This window comes from Histoplasma capsulatum, assembly GCF_000150115.1.
Source record: "Histoplasma capsulatum G186AR genomic scaffold supercont2.6, whole genome shotgun sequence".
NCBI classification, from domain to species: Eukaryota; Fungi; Ascomycota; class Eurotiomycetes; order Onygenales; family Ajellomycetaceae; genus Histoplasma; species Histoplasma capsulatum.
Window position 1 is genome coordinate 1,278,085 of NW_025544806.1, and position 22,527 is coordinate 1,300,611.

The following is a 22,527-nucleotide window of genomic DNA, read 5'->3' on the forward strand; positions in this document are numbered from 1 at the left end:
AAGCGCAGAAAATATATGAATAATTGCCCCTCTGCTCCTCTCTTTTCCTCTTGTTCTTCCTTTCAATGTAACCTTTTGCACTGTACATTACACGTTTTATGTGTCAAGGAGCTATGATTTAATACTGTCCTTTGTTTCAAAAGGGTAATAATAATAACAATAAGAAGAACCAAGAATCATTTCATCAATTACATTGATGTAAAATCAATCTTCGAACACAATAGGCGGATAAGCCTGGCTAATAATATTTACAGGTTCCAGGTGCGCGCTATCATCAACTTCTTCAGTAAAATTAAATAAAAGAAAAGAAAGAAAAGAAAAGCAACGCTCAACCTCTGCTCTCTAGCCTACTCAAGGCCGCCAACACAATGGCCAAATCCTCCTTCTCTATTCTCAAATCATCCTTCTCATCCCCATCTGCATCTCCCCCGTCGCCTGCTCCTTCATCGTCCTCCGCTGCTTCACCAACTTTCTGTTTACCCTTTCTCCTTCTCGTTCTCATCGTGCGGCCGTTGGCACTGCTACCTAGCTCCTCCCCACCAATTCGTTTCTGCCGTAACTGATCGCGCTCTTCCAATAGACGCGCACAAATCGCAAGAACCTGCCCTGCCACGTCATCCGCTGCGCGGCGGAATAGCTCGATGTCGTGGATTCCCGAGGCGAAGGAGTCAAGGGTTGGGATTAAGGATGTCGTTAGGTGGGAAAGGCGGGATGTTATGTTGGATATTGAAGTACAGGATGAGTCTGTTTGCGCGGTTGGTGCTTATTCATCGGAAGGTGCGCGGGTAGAGTGTAAGGGATTCAGAGCCGTCAGGATCGCTAGTCGAGAAGAGTCGAGGAGGGCCGGGTTTATTACTTCTGTTTGTGGTGTGCATGTGGATGGTTGTTGATTTTCGGATTTTTGTGCGGATGTTGAAGACGGAGGTTTTATTTTTGGAATTGACGGTGGCCGTAAGAGAGATGTAAGTGATTGTCGCTCTAGTTGTAGTCTACCATGTAGAGTTAGTATTTGTTTTCTTCATGTATATGCAAGTCAAAGGTGAACTGCATTGAACTGCATACTTATGTATCTGCTCCTCCAATTCTTTAATTTTCTCCGCGTTTTGTATATTCCTTGGATTTGGTTTCTTTACTACTACGGCCGGCGGTGTGGTTTCTTGCCGACCAAACCAGTCCGAAAGCTCAGGCCGATTCGCGAAATCCTCAAGTAGCTCCTCCTGTATTACCCGAGCTACATGGGGGAACAAGACCGTCGTTAGCATCCACTCAAATGCTGCATCTCAGAAGCCTGTCTTGGGGCTCAAAAAACATACCAGCTAATCTAGCACTTTCGTCCCCCGACCTAGATCCAGATGGCTTCTCCCCTAATGCTCTGGTCGCGCACCACGTAAGGAGCTGTCTCATTCTCTTGGGCTCCGACAAGCCCTCACATTCGATATGTTTGTAAAAATGCGCCGTGTCAACCTGGTCATGTGGTAGCGCTATTGAGACAACATAGAAGCATTAGCATCTTTTCTAGGTCGGGAATAAACACCGTAGCGGAATAAAATAAAATCATATATGAATCATAAAACACACCATTAGACACCCCGGATTCAATCAGCCAGCTCGCTCTCCTCCCCCTCCTCCCAAGACTACTCCGCCTCTGGCCCTTCTGGCTCTTCTCCATCCGCATCTCCTTGTTCTTCTGAATAACGGGCGTGTCCGCAAAGGGGAGTGCAATTTTCTGTGTATTCACATCTGCTAATGGCGTAGTAACCTGGCCTTCCGTCTCCTCCCCTAGAGGCTCCGTTTGTGAGCCTTTGGCCTTACTTGAACCCCGCTTCCGCTGAACCATGATTGGTGCGGGTGCGATATCACTCGATTTCCGCCTGGGCTTTAATGATTTCTCTGTCACTGTTGCAGTTGGTTCCTCTTCAGCCAGACGTTTTGACGTTCGTCGAAGTGGTCGAGTGGGGAGTTTTCCATTGGGAGTCTCAAATGTTACATTGCGCGGTGCCTCCGTGGATTTGGGAGGTCTCCCTCTCCCCTTCTGCTTCTGAACAGGTTGCTGTTGAGTATCCTCATCCCTTGGCAGTGGTGGAACCGAATTCTCCTCGATTGTAACAGACTTTGATTTCTTTGGGACAGTTGCGCGAGTGAACTGAAAGCCTTCAACATCCTCGTCGTACTCAACTGTATGATAGAGAAAGGGAAAGTGAGGATTAGCACTGCTCAAACTACACCAGCCAACGCAAAGTAATCAAGCCTATCAACCAACCATGAAAGAATGAAGAACCACTCACCAGCCTTCCGCTTCCCTCCCCATCCATTCGCACCACCTTCAGCATACCCATCTCCTCCCTTCATACTCTTCTTTGTTCCGTTCCCATTTGCCAGTCGCCCCCGCGCCTGCGACATCGCCGGATTGATGGTCGTCAGCGGAACGCGACTATGTGTCGTCCCCTGCTTGTATCTGTTTGGCCTACTATCGCCAAAATCAATGATATGATGCGTGCTTCGTGTACTAATCGTGGCTGCTGGTGCTGCGATGGTGGCTGTCATGTCCGGTTAAGCAACGCAAGTAATTTGTTCAGTTGTTGTAATGCTTGCCGCGAGTTTGAGTGACGCCGTCCCAATGTCACGGCAAATGAATCACACAGAAATATGCAACTTCTTTTGGGCCGCTGGCAACAGAAAGTGGATTCCGTTGGATGGAAATGCGATGCGCCGGATTTCTGCGCTGGTATCACCTTTCAGGCTGTCCCTACCGCTTCGAATTCGAGCAATTCCCCGCAACAACAACCAACTACCGCGGAGGGCAAAGACGACGCGCCCAATAAGCCGTGATAAGTCGCAGTCGACAAGCCGATCGCAATTCTTCGTCCCTGGTCTCAGTTCCTTTCCGTGGTGTCTGCGTACAAAAGCTCCAATCGCAATTCAATGCGAAATGGCTAATCCGAATCTGCTCTTGGCCACACCCAGCTCGTCTCGCAGCATTTCCCCAGCGGCTCGAACAATGAGAATACGCCTCCTATCTCCCCGCCGGCAAGGAAATCGTAGCAGAAGGCACGGTTTCGTCCTCGTCGTCCGTGTACTCCGGACCGTCCTTCAGTATCCTCCCTTTCTCGCCTGGCAGCAAAGCGGTGTTGGATCGTGCTACACACACGCACACAATCAATCGGTCGTCACGAAAGAAAAAGAATTGGCGAGTCCCTAATATATCGTAGATCCGGGTCCCTTGCCTTTGTTCAATATGATGGTCTTTGTGTGTGTGTCTGTTCGCTGCCCTTATCCATGTGGTTTCATCGTCCACGCCGGAATCCAAATGTTTTGGTCTTGGCGCGTCGTCGAGGATCAGCACATCAGAGTTGGCAACTAGTTCTATTTTAGACTAGTGTTTTTTTTTTTTTGAGATTAATCACGTGATATATAGTATGCTTTGAAAATAGATTGCACTACTTCAACATTTCACCGAAACTTGGAATTAACAAGAAAAATTCAAGGAAGAAAGGAAAGAAGGAAAGGAATTGAAAGAGTATACATGAAAGAATATCAACAAGTTAAACGGGGCATCGCTGGTGTGTCATCACTGGTCGTCATCATCACACATCGAGGGACTTTTCCTAGTAATGTTGTTGAAATCATCTATGGAGTTGTGGCTTTTAATGTTTCCCCTTTTGTGCCTCCTTCCTTAATTAACTAGCTCTAATATCCAAGCTGAGGCGGCCCCCCATATTTAAACAGATCAATCAATGAATCTAACATCCAGAACTTTTCCTGATCTTGACGGTTGCCTCATTTCTTATTCGTCAGATGGAGCATTCAAGCTCCCTTCAATTCTGCGCATTGCCTCCGCCCGGTCCTTCTCCGTGACATTCTCTTCATTCTTCCGCATATCAGGAGTGTGCTGTCGTGTATCAGGGTGGTGGCCAATGGACATGCCAACGCGGACCTAAATGAGCGATTACAGTTAGACAATAAAATATATATATTTTGATCAAGAATGCGAAAATTCATGCATCCAGCCTTCTCTCCTTTTGTTTTTTTTTTCTCTATTTTTATTTTTGTTCCTTTTCTTTTCTTTTTGTTGTTCTTGTTTTATCTAGATTTTGAACTCGCTTCACTGGGTATTATGAAAACTTACCAAAGTCTCGAGTGCTCCCAAAGAATTTCCCACAAGGTCTGGGTCAAAACACAGCTTCCCTGGCTCAAACAACAGCAACAACGTGCTACCGCCGAATTTGAAATAGCCCAGCTCTTCCCCGCGCGCCACCTTCTCGCCTTCCTCCCGCGTAATAACGGTGCTTCCAACCATCATCGCTCCGACACAAATAACCATCACACGACCATGCTCAACTGAATCGATGGGAACGACGATCCTTACGTTTTCTCCGTACACGTCCAGTGCGGAACGGATCGCCATTGGGTTCACGGTGTAGTATTCACCTTCGATAGTTTTGGGCATCCCCATCACGCCATCGACGGGGATGTGGAAGCGGTGGTAGTCCTGTGGCGCCAATCTGAAAATCCCAAGGGCACCGTTCTTGTACCGCTTCGCGTCCTCCGGGTAAGCTTTGCCCAGGAGTCGTTCTACGGAGAACTCCCTTCCCTTAACCCAAATCTTGGTAGCTTCGTCGATGCGGTCGAAAACAACAGTCCGACAATCAGCTGGTGATACAGCGATTTTAGGATTGTTTGGCGCAGAGCAAGGGCGTGCACCTGGTTTGAGGGCGCGGTAGAAGAACTCATTGAACGATTTGAATTCGCTCAGAGGAAGGAGAACTTCGGACATATCGAGCCGGTGAAAGTTTATGAAAGGTACGATCTGAGCTGCGGAGGCAGGGTCATCATACTTCTTTCCTTGCTTGATACTCAATGACTTGAGCATTTTCCGAACTATGATTTGGTGAGCATAATCCTGTCATCATATTACAAAGAACAATTTATATGTGAACATACTTCGTTTTTTCTCCATTTCCCTACTCTTTAACCCTTTGTACAGAAGTCGAATCCCAAGTCTAACATAAACACTCATCCGTTCCTCGTTGATCTGCCCCGTAATCCTATCCTGGACCAGGATGTTGGCAGAGTTTGCACCTAGTTTATACCCGCCATAGGATATCTTCGTAATAACTTTCGAATACCATTTCCGCTGGGCCTGACTAGAAGTTACAAAACCGCCCATAACCAGATTATCAACCTGTCTCCAATCCTGGCTCATGCAAGTAGCAATGTGGGTTATTATATCGGCGTCTGATCGTTTTCCCAGTCTTGGCTGATGGCAAATTGGACATTCTCGAATTTCGACTACATGTTCCTCTCCTCCATCCTCTCCAAGATCATCAGGATGGAGGTTATCATCGCTATCCCCAGAAGAGCTTGGTACATCACGGGATATAGTTGGTACAGCTGGTCGCTCAAGCCCAGTATTCGGAGACCGCGTAAGGCTAATTTCAGGCATGTTGTCCTCACTACTGGATTGATTCTCACTTTCCGGGGTCTCTTTGGGTGCATGACGAGGAATGTCCCTCAATGACTTTTTCTGCAGAGACTGTAGCGTATCTTCCAAGCAAATAACAGCTTGATCAAATGTGAGGTCGGCACTTTCACTGGGTTCATTTTCCTCTGCGAGTCGCTTGAAAAATCCGTCGATAGTAGACTCTTTAAGCGTCGAACCCAGAGTGTCAAGCATTGTCGTCAGTTCAACTTTGCTAATGCGCCCGCTATCATCAGCGTCGTATTGCTTAAGCATTGCTCTCCAAAACTGTTGGCGCAATGCCGGATACGGCATGTATTTCGCTTTCACATGAAGCTCTGGGAAATGCTTGTCCTCCCAGCGCTCCTTGTATTTCATAGCAAGCGGGATAATGTAGGTCTTGAGACCATATTCATCGGCTGGCACTTCGGGCTCTTCTACCATATTCCCCGATGCCGGCAAGTTTAGCTGGGACGAAGTCTCGCACGCGATGTTGGGAGGGGAGGTGCCTTGTTGGTCCTGGCCAGACTGGCTTGACAACGAAGTTGTTGAGCTTTTAGACCTTAGTGATGGTTTTGTGGGCTTTGTCAGACTTGTAGTCGACGAAGAACGAGATAAATTGAGACGGAATCGTGATTTAGAAAGAGGAGGTGTAGGGGAAGGATCCGATGGGGGCCCGGGCAACTTGTATAGCCCCGTCTCTGGGTCTGCAATTGGTGCCGCCAATGCAAGTGTTTGTAAGGGGAAACTGGCCGATGCGACGAAATCGTTCCCAGACAGTTTGTCTCTGTCAATAACTGTAAAGTAAATGCAATACGACTGCTCATGTTTCATAACTTGGAAGACCATCTTCTCGTCGAAAACAGGGTTTAGATTATGGCGTATAACACGGGTTCTGAGCGTTTTCTTGCCCAACGACGTAACTACGAAGGGATCCATGTCGAAAGACGTGCGTGTCACTAAAACGCGATGTCAATTCGAAGACCGTTCCTGCATAAACATAGACTGGGGGAATAAAACTCCTTACTATTTCTCTCTGGAGGCAAATCCAATATTTTCACTATTTCCATAAACACAATCCCAGAGACACCATCTTTGGAGCCAGAAAACTGATATGCTCTGGCAGCCATAGATTTGCGCTTCAGACGAGCGATCCGAAGCTTGCGACGGCGCTTCTCAACGACGTCTGTCTTCGTGGGGTCATCAGTTCCATCAGATGTCTCATCTTCCTTCTCGAGATCGTCCGTATCAGGGGAAACAGCAGGGCCAATCTCATCCTCATCATCGCTAGATACGATGGCTTTGAATTTCTGAAAGATCTCCGCTGGCTTAGCAGATGGATCCGAAGAGTCAAAGAGAGCAAATTGCATCTGGATTTCACCAGATACATCACTCCTCTTCTTGCCCGCTTTCCGCCCAGAATGCAACGTGTACCATTGTGGCTACCCCCAGACATCAGCCCCATGCAACTCAATAGAATATCACGCCACCTCTTTCTAAACATGGAAACGCACCTGTGGTTGGATAGTTCCAGCAGAAAAGATATCCTCCAGGGGTATATAAAATTCCCCCATGTAGTCTTTGCCAAATCTATCTTTATCCCAACATGTGCACTCGAGGAGCGGCACACCGAGGATTGGTAAGTCGAAGGAGACGTTCCATTCTGGATTCAATGTTTTGCTTATCGTAGGGGTTGACTGTCGGGCTTCGCCCAAGCTTACGACTAAGTACTGTGTAAATTGGGAGAGGCAAAAGCCGAAGAAAAGTCAGTCGAGATTGGAAAGGATGGAAGTAACGGACGAGCAGAGAAGACTCACAGGGTCACTCAACCCATTCCTATCCTTAGGTGCTAGGTTCCTTCCCTGTAAATTGACAACACAATTAGCTTCTGCTCCATCGCACACATTATTATTGGCCCCACGGTCCCGCAGATACACGGGGAAACAGAATGGCGTGCATACGGATATAACTGTTGCCTTGAGAATCAACGGTTTGGTATCGGGCCTTGAGGGAGCGAGGCCAGGACTGAGATCGGCAGAGGGAGGAGTAACGCCGCTTTTGGAGCTCAGATGGCGACGGGCAAGAGATATTCGGACCATTGTAATGTGTAAAAGGTTATGGGGGACGGACGGGATCCGCTAAGAGGAGACGGCGTGCCTGGGCGGGAAATGGATGCACAGGGTCAACGGTCAAAGCGAGAGGGCCGGTTAAGAAACAAGAGTAGAGACCGGAGCAAGGCTGCGAAAACAGCACAATTGCCAAGGAGATAGATATGCAGCGATTCTGAAGAGACGAGAGCAGAAGATATGAGGCTGCGGTGTAATGACGAGAAGCAAAGTTGGGTGAGATGAAGAAAAGATATGTCGAAGTTACCGAACGGCTTCTCTATACGTATGATGGGGTAAATTAACGAGCGAAAAGGTTGACACGCAGAGGAATCAAACAGGATGAGACGGGAGCTGGATCTGGGCCTGTGGCCGAGTATTGGTGGTTGTTGACCAGCTCTGGCGGAGGAGCGGTCAGACGCCAGCAGCTGGTATCATGGGCAGCGATCACTGGGGAGACCAAACAACACGACCCAACACGACCCAACACGTCAAAAACACGATACCCGCAAGCAGTTGCAACAAGGAATATATACGAAACAGAGAGGAAAAATGTTGATAATTATGGATTCATGCCACGGAATCGCCTATCCTTCGTGGCCCCCCAGCAGCAGCAAAAGACCTGGGAGTGCCATTGGAGCGGATGCGCGTGTTGGGGAGGCTCAAGCCCTGTCTCGAAGCGCTTCCCAGCAAGCCCAAACCTTGGGTGTGGCTAGTGTGATGTCGACAGAGTTAATCCGCGGATACGAGGAATCCCTGAGGAATCCTGGCCGATTCTCTCCTGATGCCGAGCGAGATTGGCTTCCAGCGGTACCTCCGTTCACCAATTGGAGTGGGCACATACAGAGAAATACTCAGACGACCTCCAGAAACTATGACGATATAGATGGCTTCTTAGCCTGGAATGTCCTTAAGAATTGCGGGTTTCTTCCTTGGCCAGAATTTTCGAACTAGCTCCACTCCTACTGAACTCCTCATTTTGACAGCCAGTCGATGGTGGGGTAAATCCCAATTTCCGACACTGTTCATAATGAGAGTACATGTCAAATGCGTTTGGATTTTAACTAATGCATCGGGGGGAGGCCCGCATTCAATGTTGCTAACAAACCCCGCCCCGGATGCAGCCGAGAAACCCAAAAAGCAAAGAATCCAGGACTCAATCAAAACTCTGTGCGTATTCCCCTCAATCTCGTGCACGATCAATCTCTCCCGCGCTCAAATCAGATACAGGTACGTGGTAGGGTAGCCACCCCACCATGCATCCCAGCCTCTAGCCTCTTCCCTGAAACAAGCCACACATATCCCAATGACACTGAGGCTGCGCATCCGGTTCGTTCCGCACTTCAAGTCCTGGGAAATAGGATTCAGCTTCGAGTGGGGTGTGGAGTCCGTCGCACTGTTGACAAGATTGTTTGCTCAATGATTTGGCCAACGATCTCACTCTTTCAAGCCTGCTGTTTGATACTGCAAAGGCTAGCACCCCACCCAAGGTTACATGTCAGCATCCATGAATATCAAGGGCCAAATGGCCCCATACCAGGGATTGTATCCTATCCGGAGCTCTCAGACATTTGGAATGGGGAAATAATCTTTAATCCTGAACATTTTTGTATGCAGCGTATACATGTGTTGTCCACGCATCACTTGAAGCTAATTACACTTTTGAATCAATAAGCATTTATCGATGAGCTCACTATTCGTCATCTTTCACTTTTAGAGAAAGTAAAATAAGACGTAAAAACAATCCTTGAAGCCATCATTGGTGAATAGAAGGGGAAGCTAAAATAGGGTGCGTCGGAATCTTAATATCAAGTAATAATAATATTATTAAATCATCTCTCCCCGCTTGCTGAGCGAGATCCCACTCTCCTGCGAAAGCTAGCATGGAATTGTATCCTCCTTTTTTTCTGAGGTTTTGTTTTTATTTTGATATTTTCTAGACTGTTCTTCACCCGCAAGTATCTATTCTACCTATTCAGCAGTAAGCAGTCATAAAAATTTGAAGTGCAGCACCCGCACCCCATCAACAGCTCGTCAAATTTATCATATCATTACAACCCACTCGGAAAATTACCCAACTTACAGCGTAGATGCGACCCAGCATTATAACATCGCTTCGTAATCTATCGGAAATTCACCGAAATTGGATTAGCTAGGCCACGGGTCCTCTTTTAAATTCCCACGCTTTTAATTGCCTCTTTTAGTTACCATTTCATACACCAACGGTGCTTCACGTGGACACATGTGCCCTCCCATTTCTTCGGCCAATCCTTTGATAATCACATTTAGGGCTCTCTACAGAATTAAAAGAAGAAAAAAAAAAATTTTGGTCACACTTTGGCGATGATACTAGGTCAATTTCGTTTTCAACGAGTTTCTGACCCATGATACGACCTATAAACACAATACGAGATCACGGATAGCTAGTTTTGATCAACTCATCTTATAAACCATTTACTATGGTCGCGGAAGCCATACAGAGAACCTCTCAATCGACCTAAACCTGACCATCCGGTATAAGTCCGTTCACGACGCGTTTATCTCAAAACACAAATGCCAAGAGATGATCAATTAATTACTCATGCCTATGCGCAAAAATTCTTGATCAATGAAACACCCGAAAGTGCTCATTGATATATATAATGTCCCTTGTGATTGAGTACAAAAAGGGACACCTTTGGTGAGAGCATCTCATGTACAAACAACCCCCCTTCCACACACACACACACCTCATGTGTTATATATTACATGCATTGAGATAGGTTATCCCCACTACCTTCGGGATTGGCGGCTGGTACAACTAATAAATTGCCAATGCCCGACTGAATACGTATTCTAAAAATAGTGCAAGAAGCCAAGTGCCAAGAAAACCCTAAATAAGCTTAAAATGACTTTGTTCTCCTCGAAGAAACAGTCTCCTGTACCTACTAGTAGTGCATTTGACAAGATCCCAAAAGAGCCAAAAGGGAAAAAAGAAAAAATACGTATATATACACATATATATATACATAATTTTGCCCTAGATTATCCCAACTTGCCACATTACTTTTATACTCTTAAAACGATAATATGATCACCAAAGTACCAACATACGCGTGCAGTTCAGCGAACATCACTAACCATTTCCCCATCTGGGCGACGATGAATCAATCCCTTCCTTAACTCTTCAGCCCGCCTTTTGGAATACACGTCTTTCATTCGTCTCAGCAAAGAAATATATCGTCCATGTTGCGATGCTGATGATGGGCCGCGAAGGGCTGACTGCGTTGGAAATTTCTCTAAGGTAGGAAACAAAACCCCTGCCGGGGCTTCAATGAATATTGAATAATATCAAGAAAAAATAAGCCAATTTTGAACTTTTTCCACCAACTGTCTCAAAATTCCAGGGTTGGCTGTCGAGATTAGTAGAAAACCCACAACTCCCATCTATCTAAATCCGAGTTAAATCTATATAGAGAGATAAGAAAACGAGAGAGAGAAAAAAATATCAAAAACTAAACAACCCGCTCCTCTTTTTACCGAACGGATAGACCACCAAAGCAGCCATGAACAATCCCCCGGAAATCCCAATAGCCACCTCCAACATCCCATACCCAATATCAAACGCCACATTTCCCAAAAACCTGCTCATAACCAACTCCTCCATCACATATTTCACGTCTTCCACAGATTCCCCAGTCGAATTCGCCAACAAGTCAGCTGCTAGCTCGCCCAACGGCCGCGACGAGGACCCATGCTTCCTGATCTGCGTTGCAATGATTAGACTTGATACCAGGCTACCACTGGACGCCAAGCCCGAAGGCAGCTGTATGAAAATAGCCGGTAGGATGGCGGCAGCGGCCAGCCCCTGGCCCAGCCGACTATACAAATTGCCAATCATGCCAATTGCCAAGGCGCCAAGGGCGCTGGAGATCTGGGTGGATGTGAACCGGCGTCCGGCGAAGAAGAGGACAACATATCCAGCGGTAGCAATGAAGACCATGACTGGGATCTGTTTAGGTTTTGCTTGGTTGATGAGGGAGGAACAGACGGCGAAGGCGACCACGAAGGGGAAGCGTTGCAGGTACTCGTTTTGGATGGGGCTGGGTGGACAGGCAAATGCGACTGAGGCATTGCTGTCGAGAAGACCGTAGACAGCGGTGCCGATCACGATCCCGAAACCAAGGAAAAGGGAGTAGATAATGGCATAGACCAGGCGGACGGAGCCGGCAATAATATTGCGCGATTGCAATGCCAGTGCGCCGCACAAGACGATATAACCTGGAAGAATCAGACATATCGAAGACTGAGCCAATGCAGAGAAGCAGAAGAGAGGTTCTCCGTTTGAAGTCCTTATGCTTCCGAATGCTCGAGCAAAGAATGAGGTGATGACAGCAGCGGACACTTCGAAGATGTTGGCATAATTCGATGAACGGGGTATTAGGACATGCTGTAATACGGCAAGTACACATCCTAGAATAAAGCAAATGGGCATATCGATTGGCCGTGCACCAAAAGCAAAGGGTCCAGCCATGGCGCTGGCTAGCCCTTTCAAGAATATCAGCCAGAAGATTCCAAACCTGCGTTTCGCATTCATGACACTCCGCAGCTTCCGAATCGCCTCCTCTACATCGATTCTGCTGTGAACGACATCTTTGTAAATCTCCTGGATGTCACGGAGGCGGCCCAAATCGACGGCTTCGTGCGATTGGACAAATTTTAAGTCAGTGGTGTCCGTCGCACTATCTTCAAACGCCATAAACATGGTCCCAGGAAAGTACGTAAAGCTTCCTTCCAATTTTAGAGCTCGAGCTGTCGTTCTCATGTACTCTTCCAGTCGATGCAGCGGAGCCCCAGAATTCATCAGAGCACGGCAGAGTCTGTCGAGGTATTTCTTTCGTTGGCGAGTTTCTAGAATATGTGCCGTGAAATGCATATCCTCCTTGCGTTTAAATTTATTCTTCAAGAGAAAGCCACTGTTGCCACGAATCCTTCGTTTCTTCACAACTGACGATCGCCGAGGTCCTCCGAACGGCGAGATTGAGTCAAAGGAAGGCATTGATAAGTTAGCGGACTTAAAACTGCACCATCTCCGTTTTGAAGGTCGTGACCAGCTTCCCCATAGAGGTGCGGGTGAGGGTAACTCTGTATCATGGGTCTGCGGTCCGTTGCTCATGCGGCTACCATACATCCCAAGTAACATTCCCAAAACCCCGGGCCTGTAATGTGATGGCCGCTTAACGTAATCCTCCTGATATTCCCTTTCTTCAAGAGGGGTGACGGCGCCAGACGGGATGTCACCGTCGTGCGCAGTAGTTCTGGTGAGAGGGTAGGAACTTAAACCGGCCAAGCCTCGCCTCAGCTGATCGGCATGGGCTTGAAACTCCGCGTTCGTATGCCCATCATCGACATCGCCATCATCATCATTGTCGGAACCGTATGACTGCTTCTCCATTTTATCTAGGTCATTCCAAGATGGCGACTTGGATTGCTGTGGCAATGAAAAAGGCCTGTTTCGAACCCGGCGAGAAAGTGTCTGAAAAAGACCGCTCTGTCCTTTGGAGCGCACGGAGGGTGGACGTATAGCGGAAGCTAGCCTCTGTGCTCTTTCGTGGGCACCGTGCAGAGCCCATCCCTTTTCATCACCTTCTTCTTCTTCTTCCCTCGCATTCCCATCCTTGCTGATAAGGTTGGCCTTGCTAGATATGTATTCGTTGCCGCCCAAAGGAGTTGACCTGCCTGATGATCGCTGGAGATCAAAATAGCCGAACGAATCATCAGACTCTGTGCGCTGATGAGAATAAGCTATTGGTGGAGCTCGTGGGAGACTCCATTCAACATTTATTCCATTTGGAGGACTCGGGCTGTTGTCTTGTTCTGACGCCTCTTCGTCGCCAATGAACCTCACACGGCTCGACTGACGAGATCGGCTGCTATTAGCTGCTCCTGCACTCCTGGAGTGAGAGTCCAAGAGGTTCGGTCGTGCAGCAGGACTTGGACTTGACGGCCTCTGGGGGGCTGTCAGTGAAATATGGGGGTTTCTACCCCTCGGGCTTGGGGGGGTTGAAAGATCTTCTGTGGATTGCATATGGAAATCGAAATGCTTCATTTCCTGACTCTTGATTTCTTGCGTGGCAGATCACGTATACCCGCCAGGTTCGATACTTGTAAAACGCGAAAAGTTATATGAACTTTGCAGGGGTATCCCCGATACTAGAACGCAACGTTTTAGGCCACGGGTCACTGGTGGTAACAGATGGACACTGGAACCATGGGGCTGTGCAATTGCAGGGTTGCAATGGCTCAAAGGTTCGGAAGATGAGTCACCCGTGGAAAGGTAAAAAGCTTACCTGAACTCAATATCTTGTAAGCATAGCCAAAGGTTTTGGAAGATGCTTGGATAGAGAGAATTGGTTGAATGATGAAATGGAGAGAATCGTTGCAATATAAGTATGAAGTCACAACAATCTATGTTCCACGGGGAAGGAGGGTGATCTTGCTTCAAAACTGCGGAAGAAAGACGTAATCGAGGTGCCGTTCGCCACGGAACAAACGAGCGGTTAGATGACGAATCAATATCTTTTTATAAAAAAAATACAGCATGCTTATGGGATCTGAGGAGAAATGACTCCACAGCCAACAAATCAAGGCTGAAACGAAGGCGACGATTGAGGGGGGAGAGAATCAAAAAACAAACAAAATATGAAGAGTATCGATGTCCTCGCATAGTGCTGTCGTTGTATCTGAGCAAAATCATCGCATCAATATCAAATTGCCAGAGCCGCCGAACAACAGGCCATTCCAGTAGACCAATGTCTAAAATCCGTGCTTCAACAGCATCCAGTAGGGCCATACTGCGTAGACATACGAAAACCCTTTTGAACTTTTTCAAGCGGTCTATCCAGGTAAGGCTCCATAATAGCTCTGATCCATTGGCTCTGCCTAAAGCCAGGAGAGGACCCCGGAATGGGACAAACTTTAGCAGCCCGTGTCAAATCTTGATGGTGTTTGGCGCGAAATTTCAGATATCTAGAACTCCTAATTCGAGAAATCTCAACGCAACAAGTTCGAGGCGGGACAAAAAAAAAAAGAACAGAACAGAACCAGAACCAGAACCGAAAACAAGAAAACAAGTTCAGTGACAAAAATGGCATTCTGGAAATTTCTCACCAGGGAGTCGATACTCAGCCTTTGCGTCTTAGGCACGAGAAGAGTTGCAACAACCTTACCCGCCGTTCCTGTTGCCACGTTTTTCGGGCTGTTGACTCCGCCAGAACTGCACATTACCCGAGACCGGAGCCCTCTCGACCAGCTTCCCGCTCGTAGAAGTGGACCTGGCCCAGGATGTTCCAGGCCCACAACAGCCGCTGTCACGAAGGTTAAAGCTATAAATTGCTCAGTTCTCCCGCCAAACCTTCAATATGCCGGAACGGCCACAAAAACCCGGTCTATTCCGTTTGTGGCAAGCGGGCTGGTTTAAACGCGAGGAATCGCGTGAAAACCCATTGTTTTCCCATATACAACATCACCACATCGCGTAGCTATACCAATGTCAATGCTCTGTCTATCGGAGACTGGCAGCTGGAGGCCGTTAGGCGTTGCTAGCTACCTCTACGCAGCCGACAAGAACACGTGTCCTGACTCCCTCAGAGCTGGCCTGAGAGATATATATCTATGACATCATGATAGCACACCGCCATGCAAAGCATCTTCAGGCCCGGGCTCCCTGGTGGCGTAGCTCTGCTAATCACGTTGTCATCTACTCCGTAGTAGGTGTCAGGTTTCTGACATTCAACGGTTAGACCGGGCCCCCGGATCCCCATTGATCCCGGCCCAGAGCCGGAGGAAACGACCATGCATGGGAGCTATGATTCAAGCACAGCCATACTGCAACTAGCTTTGTATCAGGCATTCATTCCGGCATCAGCGGGTCATCAAGGGAGCAGAGAGAGAAATGGTTTCCGTCGTTGTACGCTGCTTGCGGCTTGGCGTAAAGGAATGGCTCGAAAAAGCCACACACGACGGGCAACCGGAGAACGACCAAGAGCGTGAAGGATTAAAAGCTCACTTGCTTCGGATTACGGACTATCAGGGACAAAACAATTAGCAAAAAGACGAGTGTAAATTCTTTGGAATAACAAACAGGATGGAGATGTGGAGAGGAATAACAACCCCCTTTCTCTCCCCCTTTTTCTTCCCCCCCTTCCAGAAAAACAATAAAACGGAAAAAAAACACAAACAGAAGGGTAAACCACATTGTCCTCCCATAAGGAAAAGCCCTCGGCCGGTCTTCAACAAGCGCCCCCGCGACACAAACGCGCCGACAGGAACAACGACAACGGCCCGGGCTGGACTGGGTCTGGGCCTGGCGCCATACATACAGCCCCTACCTAGCGCTAGGTGAAGCTTAAGTATTTATTTAGTTCGATACTATTATTATTATTATTATTATTCCCCACACGGCCCGCCGAAAGCTCGGAACAAGAACAACAACGCAAAACCAAAACCAAAACCAACCCAAACAAACAAACAAACAACTCCTGTTAATTTTCTTTGCTAACTATGGGGGGTAAATATATAAACACTAGTAATTAAAACAGTAAAACAGTTGGAGGGGAGGTTAGGGGTTTGGGGGATCACTGGCAGGGGACACAGTTATATATATGTATATATTGTAGTTAAGTTATATAACTAATAAATAGATACATCACATAATCCATTTTATACCCGCATTAGTTATTTCCTTTTCCTGTCCCAGTCGAAATATATAATCTTTTCTTTTCTGTTTATTCTTTCATATCCGTCCCATCCCATCCCATCCCATTCCCTCTGATAGACAATCGCTTTGAAAGTCGCAGCAAATACATAAACCGGGAGAAAAACGAAAAAGAGAAAGAAAAAGAAAAAGAAAAAATTAAAAAAGGAGAGAGAGAGAGAGAGAAAGAAAGGGAGCGCTAACAAAGAGAAACTTGGTAAAAACATATTACAAAAGAGTAAGCCACTAACTAACACATAAAACATAAGAAATAATTTAAAAAGAAATAAAATAAAATATAAAATATAAAAAATAAAAAAATTCATCAAAAGATATATTATAAAAATTAAAGAGATAAAAAACAAAATGCCGCTCCCCCAACTCCCTCTATTATTATACTCACCCTTGCTTCACTCATATCCTCCCTCTCGCCGATCTCGATCCATATACTCAAACGCACCTAATCCCTCCATGCCCGGCTCTTTCTGTGCCCCAGCCTCTAGAAGCCTCTTCACCACCGCGCCCTTGAGCACCCAATACCCCTCCAGCTCCCGGAGCGGCGTGCGGCCCTTGGCATCCTTGCAGTCCGGCTCCGCGCCCGCGGCCAGCAGCGCCGCGACGATGCGCTCCTGATAGCGCGACTCGACGTTGCGCGCCGCGTAGTGCAGCGGCGTCGCTCCGGTGAGGTCGCGCGCGTTGACGTCGGCGCCGTGGCTGATTAGGAGGTGGATTTTTTGCGTGATGTGGTCGGTCGCAGGGGCGAGGGTCTTGGTTGTTGTTACTGTTGGTGTGGAGGGAGAGGGCGGGGAGGGCTTGTCTGTCGTGCTGGGTTTGGAGGAAGCGAGGAGATGGAGCGGTGTGGCGCCGGTTGCGTAGGTGGGCGTGCTTGGGTTTGCGCCGTGGGTGAGGAGGAAGAGGAGACGATCGGGGCCGCTGTGCTGGGCGGCGTAGTGCAGGGGTGTGGAGAGGACGGTGGGTTTGTTGAAGAGGGCGGCCGTTGCGGGGTCCGGTTGGTTATCGATGACTTGACCATTGTCGTCATCGTGGGTTTCATCATCATTATCGGAATTAAGTTTGTCGTTGTCGTTGTCGTTGTCATTGTCGTTGGCGTTGTCGTTGGCGTTGTCATCATCGTTTGCATTGGCACTGGTATTGGCATTGGCATTGGTATCGGCATCGGCATCGATATGAAGAACACTCGCCGCCACCTGTTTCAGCAGCTCAGTATCCGGTTGGAAACAGACGGTGTCCAGCGGGGTGTCGCCATGGTTATTCGGGGCGTTTACATCCGCTCCCCTGTCAAGCAAGAGGGCAATGACATCACGGTCTGGCGATTGCATCGTGCAGCAGCGCAGCAGGGGCGTGGAGCCCCATTTATCACGGGTGTCGACGGGCATGCCCAGATCGAGAAGGGCCGTAGCCATCGCGAGACGGCGGGAGGTGGCTGTCGGTGATGGGCCGCTGGAGCCGGCCATGAATCTCAGGCGCACCCCATCAGCGTAGATGCATGCTTCATGCAACAGCGTGTTGCCATACCGGTTGTGAGCTTCCAGATTCGCCCCTTTGCCCACCAGGGACTTGATGACGGAGAAATCCTCGCGCTGATCCGTCTTCAACCAGCGGTTCAGCGCGCAGTGTAGGGGGGTATTGCCATCCTCGTCCGCGGCATTGACATCCGCCCCGTACTGCAGAAGCGTGGCCACCCTCTTCCGATCCCCCTCCGACACCGCATGGTGCAATTCCGTAGATGATTGGGCGGTGGCCAGGTTCACCTGCGCACCCCTCTCGACCAAGCGACGTACTGCCTCGGGCCGATTCTGCAGCACGGCCCACATGGCAGCCGTCCGCTTCTTCGAGTCTCTGATCTCAATGCCATAGCCCATATCGAGCCATTGATCCAGGGCCTGATCGCTCGTCTGCGCAGCCGCAAGCGTCGCCTGGACAAGATCATCGTTGGTATTCAGCGTGATTTCCTGGCCGTTAGGCATGAGGAAGGTATTCCCAGGCATCTTCTGCGCCGGGCCCTGGTACCGCGAACGATGCAGGCCCCTGTTCCTTTCGTGTTCGTGGGCGTCATGGCTGTCGTGGCTGCGTAAATCCCCCCTGCCCTGGGAAGCGAGGGTGTTCGCCTTTCCGGCAATCGCATCAGGATCGCTGGGCAGTGTGGCGGGCGGCGATATGTTAAAGGCTATCCGCGTGTGCTGGGGGATGGGGAGGGACTGCTTCGAGGCGTCTGGATTGCCGTCGATGCTGCGGTATGCCGGGGGTGGAGAAGGGCTGGCCTTTTCGCCATTGTCGTCAGGTCCACCGCAGCACAGCAACCGCGAGAATCGCATTACTCTCTATCCCCAGCTCGGTCTGGAACGGACGAGAAGCGTAGACAAAAACGAGTGCTGGATCGGGGATTTATTCTCCACTGCGGGCGATGAGAAAGCGCAATAAAAGCAAATACTGCAAAAAAGAAACCCCATACAAAGCAAGGTAACTAACTCTCACTCTCACCAGCAAGTCCTCGCTCTAGCTCGGGGAAAAGGCGAAGGGCGAAAGAAAGTGTGTGAGGTGAGAAAGCTTACCCGGGAACAGACTGGACTTGCTCTGTGGTGCAACCGACTCGCCCAGCCACCGCCAGCCAGCCCCCAGCCTCGTCCCTGTCAGGATCAAACTCAAAAAACTCCCGAGATAGATGTTTATTTAGTGATTCCTACTACTGCGGTGTATTCCGTACGACTATTACTATTAACATGATTGTTATGAAGCAACGCCGCACAAGAGAAAGACAGGACGCTGAGGACAGGCTGGCTAGCTACTTATTACATGAATACCCGGTGTTGCATCTGTGTGGTGTGTGTGTGGCCATGCGTTGTCAAGCGTTGGGCCGGTGGACTCTGTACAGGGCTACAGTTGATAGAGTTAACTAAGTTAGCACTAACTAGTTATCTAACTATCTAACTTATCCTTAACTTACATAGTAGGCCGTTTGTTTGTTCAGAGGTGGGACAAATACAGTTATAGATGGGTCAGATTATAGTGTGTTTGAACCCAACCCTCACAATAACCTGATTATATGCAGAGGTGCAGTCACTCAGTCATCAATGTCACTGTATATAACCTGATTATTGCTGATGTGTGTTCAATTTCATATTTATATATACAGAATACTTGTATTTAGTAAGAGAAATATTATTAAATTCAGATATATATGATTTTGTATATAGAAAATTATATAATTACTAGCTAAATAATCTGCTTAATTTTATTTTTACTAAAGAGCTACTAATTTCAGATACTGTATAGAAATATAAATCAACTATCTGAATATTATATACAGTCTATACAACTAGATCTAACTCTATAATAATAATATATATATATCTATAATAATAATAAAGAAATGAAGATCAAAGAGAAATAGAATAGAATAGAACAGAAAAATAAAAACTTTGTATATACTCTATTCAATAAAAATAAAATTATTTTATATATTAAACTGAATATTATAATTTATATCATCTGCTGCTGATACTTATAGCTGTGATGACTATCTATTATAGAAATTATTATATATATCAGACTAATCTACAGAGCTGTGAAGAAAGTATTATACTATATAATTATATTATTTACAATTGATATATACTTCTTCAAAGTAATTATATATACAGTGATACAATGAAAATAGTTTAAATTCAGAGAATATATAACACTGTATACAGTCTGTAACAAGAGTTCTATTATAGAATTAAATCAGAATAGTATTTATATATAATAAATAATAAAATAATATTTAATCAGCTCTGATATATATATAAATATATAATATATCAAAGTCAGAGATAGTAAGCAGAATATAAAATTGAAAACTATAATAAAATATACTCAGCTGAGAATTACTGATATATATTATACTATATTCTGATTATTTCTATTATTTATTTTAATATTTAACAGCTGAATAATATAAATCAATCAATTCAGTCTGAGTCAGATTTCATTGAATGATAATAGAATTATATAAAATAAAAGTTCTTATATTATAATCAGTTTTTTATACTGTACAGTAGAGAAATAGAGAAATATTTATATTATTTATAAAGAGAAAGAAGACACTATTGAAGAGTAGAAAAGAACTGATTTTCTTTTTTATAAAAAAAAAAAATCAAAAATTTTCTCTGATTATATATACAAATCTCTGTCAGTGTTTTTCTTTTTTAATATAATAAAATAAATATTTTATACAGTGTATAAAGTGAGAAAAAAACAGAGTAAATAATAAATAAATAATTTTAATGAATTTCAATAAAAGAATGATAAATTCTGATATAAAAAAAATTGTATATACTGATGAATAATAATAAAGAAATTGAAGAGAGAAAAAGAAAAAAAGTTAAAAAAAAAAACAGAGAAAAAGAGAATTTTATAATCAATTTATTATTATTATTATTATGAATAAAAGAGAAAAGTAAGAATATTTTGTATATAAAAGAGAAAAGAAAGAAAAAAAGAATACTTATTTTTATAAATTCTGCTGAGACAGTCTGTGTATATAAATAAATAAATACTCAAGATTAAAAAATATATAATATAGTATAGTTAATATATACAGATTATCTTCTTACTCTTCTAAGAAAGACAGAGAGTTTATTCAGACTCATTCTTAATTATATATACATCAATTTAAACTTTTTTATAATCTCTAGAATAGATTTTAATTTTATTGTATAATAATAACTGAGTATTTTATTGATGATTATCTTCTGCTGAAAAAAAAATATATATTTATTATTTTTCTTTCTTTAACTAAATTTATATAATGACTTCAGATACTGTATAGAAAGCTATTTATTTAATCTCTGTTTTTATTTCTTTCAGAGATTATTAATCAATTAAATTGTATAGAAGAGTTGATATATTCAAATATTATTTTTAATTGATAATATTGTAGCAGAAGTAATGACAGCAGCAGTAGTAGTTGATAAAAAAAAAATAAAAATATAGATATAGAAATGAAGAGAATTTTAATAGTATCTTTCTATATACAGATAGAAATAGAGATAGACTGAAAGATTCAGAATTCAGTTATTATTATATCAATTTCATACTGAATTTTATTAATCTTTTTCTTTATTTATATATCTCTGATTTTTATCTGATTTATTATTATATTGATCTGTCTCTATACAGTGTTCAGACTTTCAGAAATCTATAATACTGACTGTTAAAATATTATTTTTTATAGAGAAATGAAAACTAACTCTGCAGTCTATACAGTATTTGCAAACTATTTATACTCTATATATTGAAATACTGAGTCAGTTTATAGTGAATAAATTGAAAATTCTCTCTGAAAAAGAGTAGAGTTCTATAATATTACTGTATAAAAATAATCTAACAGCTGTAAAAATCTCTAAACTGTAAGATTATCTGAATCAAATAAACTTCTACTATTAAACTACTTTAGACTTATATCAGAAATCTCAGAAGAAGTGATATAAAAGAATCTATTCTCAGAATAAAATCAGATAAATTATTTATTTATTTATAGTCAGAGAAATTTCTTTAACAGCTCTGATGAGATAACTATAGCTTATAAAAAATAGTAATTATTTAATAAACTAGAATTGAATTCTATAATTTCTTATATAAATTTCTGATTAATCTGACTGAAATAGCAGTTGATCAAAAAGTTATTATTTCATCACTCAATTCTACAGATACTACTTTTATTCATTTCATTAAACTTTATCTTCTATATATCTATAAATTATTCAGTATGAGTCTTCTTCATTATTTCTAATATATCTATATATATAAAAAACTTATTTATTTACTTAAGATAAGTTCTGTAGAAGATCTATTTGTATAAATTTCTACTCTTAAATAAGTAAATATTATATTAGAGTTGATAGTAGTGAAACTGAGATAGAGACTTCTATATAATATTTCATCTATAGAATAAATAGAATATAATCTATAATATTGAATAAAAAATATAATTTTTATACTATATAATAGTTGAATATTTAAGTCTTGTGATGGATTAGCATTTATTAACAGTTAACTTATACAATCAACCCTCTACTGTATACTCATATACTTATATATACTTATAAAATTCTCTCACACCTTCTTGTGATTCTGCTTCATAATTATATATATTTTAATACTCTAACAATTCTTCTGTCTCACACTTCTTCAGAGTACAATCTCTGATATTTCTTTTACTTCAATTC

At 44.5% G+C, this 22,527-nt stretch overlaps 6 protein-coding genes across 6 annotated transcripts; 2 read left to right on the forward strand and 4 right to left on the reverse strand.

The window, feature by feature from the left end:
- Nucleotides 1-204: 204 nt before the first annotated feature.
- Nucleotides 205-2,544, reverse strand: HCBG_05145 (Mis12-Mtw1 domain-containing protein; the record flags this gene model as incomplete). The annotated part of the gene is made up of 7 exons (XM_045432194.1): nt 205-281; nt 352-762; nt 857-978; nt 1,063-1,231; nt 1,314-1,481; nt 1,579-2,175; nt 2,286-2,544. 7 exons carry the CDS (start codon nt 2,542-2,544, stop codon nt 205-207), a joined length of 1,803 nt encoding a protein of 600 aa, XP_045287406.1.
- Nucleotides 2,545-3,493: 949 nt separating this feature from the next.
- On the reverse strand, nt 3,494-7,557 carry HCBG_05146 (phosphatidylserine decarboxylase proenzyme; the record flags this gene model as incomplete). Its single annotated transcript, XM_045432195.1, has 7 exons — nt 3,494-3,934; nt 4,127-4,878; nt 4,942-6,417; nt 6,486-6,900; nt 6,973-7,188; nt 7,276-7,320; nt 7,420-7,557. 7 exons carry the CDS (start codon nt 7,555-7,557, stop codon nt 3,785-3,787), a joined length of 3,192 nt encoding a protein of 1,063 aa, XP_045287407.1.
- A 570-nt stretch (nt 7,558-8,127) lies between these two features.
- HCBG_05147 (uncharacterized protein) lies at nt 8,128-8,517 on the forward strand (the record flags this gene model as incomplete). Its single annotated transcript, XM_045432196.1, has 1 exon — nt 8,128-8,517. The coding sequence occupies one exon, from the start codon at nt 8,128-8,130 to the stop codon at nt 8,515-8,517; it is 390 nt and encodes a 129-aa protein (XP_045287408.1).
- A 2,533-nt stretch (nt 8,518-11,050) lies between these two features.
- Nucleotides 11,051-14,368, reverse strand: HCBG_05148 (DUF1212 domain-containing protein; the record flags this gene model as incomplete). Its single annotated transcript, XM_045432197.1, has 2 exons — nt 11,051-13,755; nt 13,870-14,368. One exon carries the CDS (start codon nt 13,649-13,651, stop codon nt 11,051-11,053), a length of 2,601 nt encoding a protein of 866 aa, XP_045287409.1.
- Nucleotides 14,369-14,689: 321 nt separating this feature from the next.
- HCBG_05149 (uncharacterized protein) lies at nt 14,690-15,022 on the forward strand (the record flags this gene model as incomplete). The annotated part of the gene is made up of 1 exon (XM_045432198.1): nt 14,690-15,022. The coding sequence occupies one exon, from the start codon at nt 14,690-14,692 to the stop codon at nt 15,020-15,022; it is 333 nt and encodes a 110-aa protein (XP_045287410.1).
- A 1,484-nt stretch (nt 15,023-16,506) lies between these two features.
- Nucleotides 16,507-18,745, reverse strand: HCBG_05150 (ankyrin repeat protein; the record flags this gene model as incomplete). The annotated part of the gene is made up of 1 exon (XM_045432199.1): nt 16,507-18,745. The coding sequence occupies one exon, from the start codon at nt 18,631-18,633 to the stop codon at nt 16,708-16,710; it is 1,926 nt and encodes a 641-aa protein (XP_045287411.1).
- Nucleotides 18,746-22,527: the final 3,782 nt, after the last annotated feature.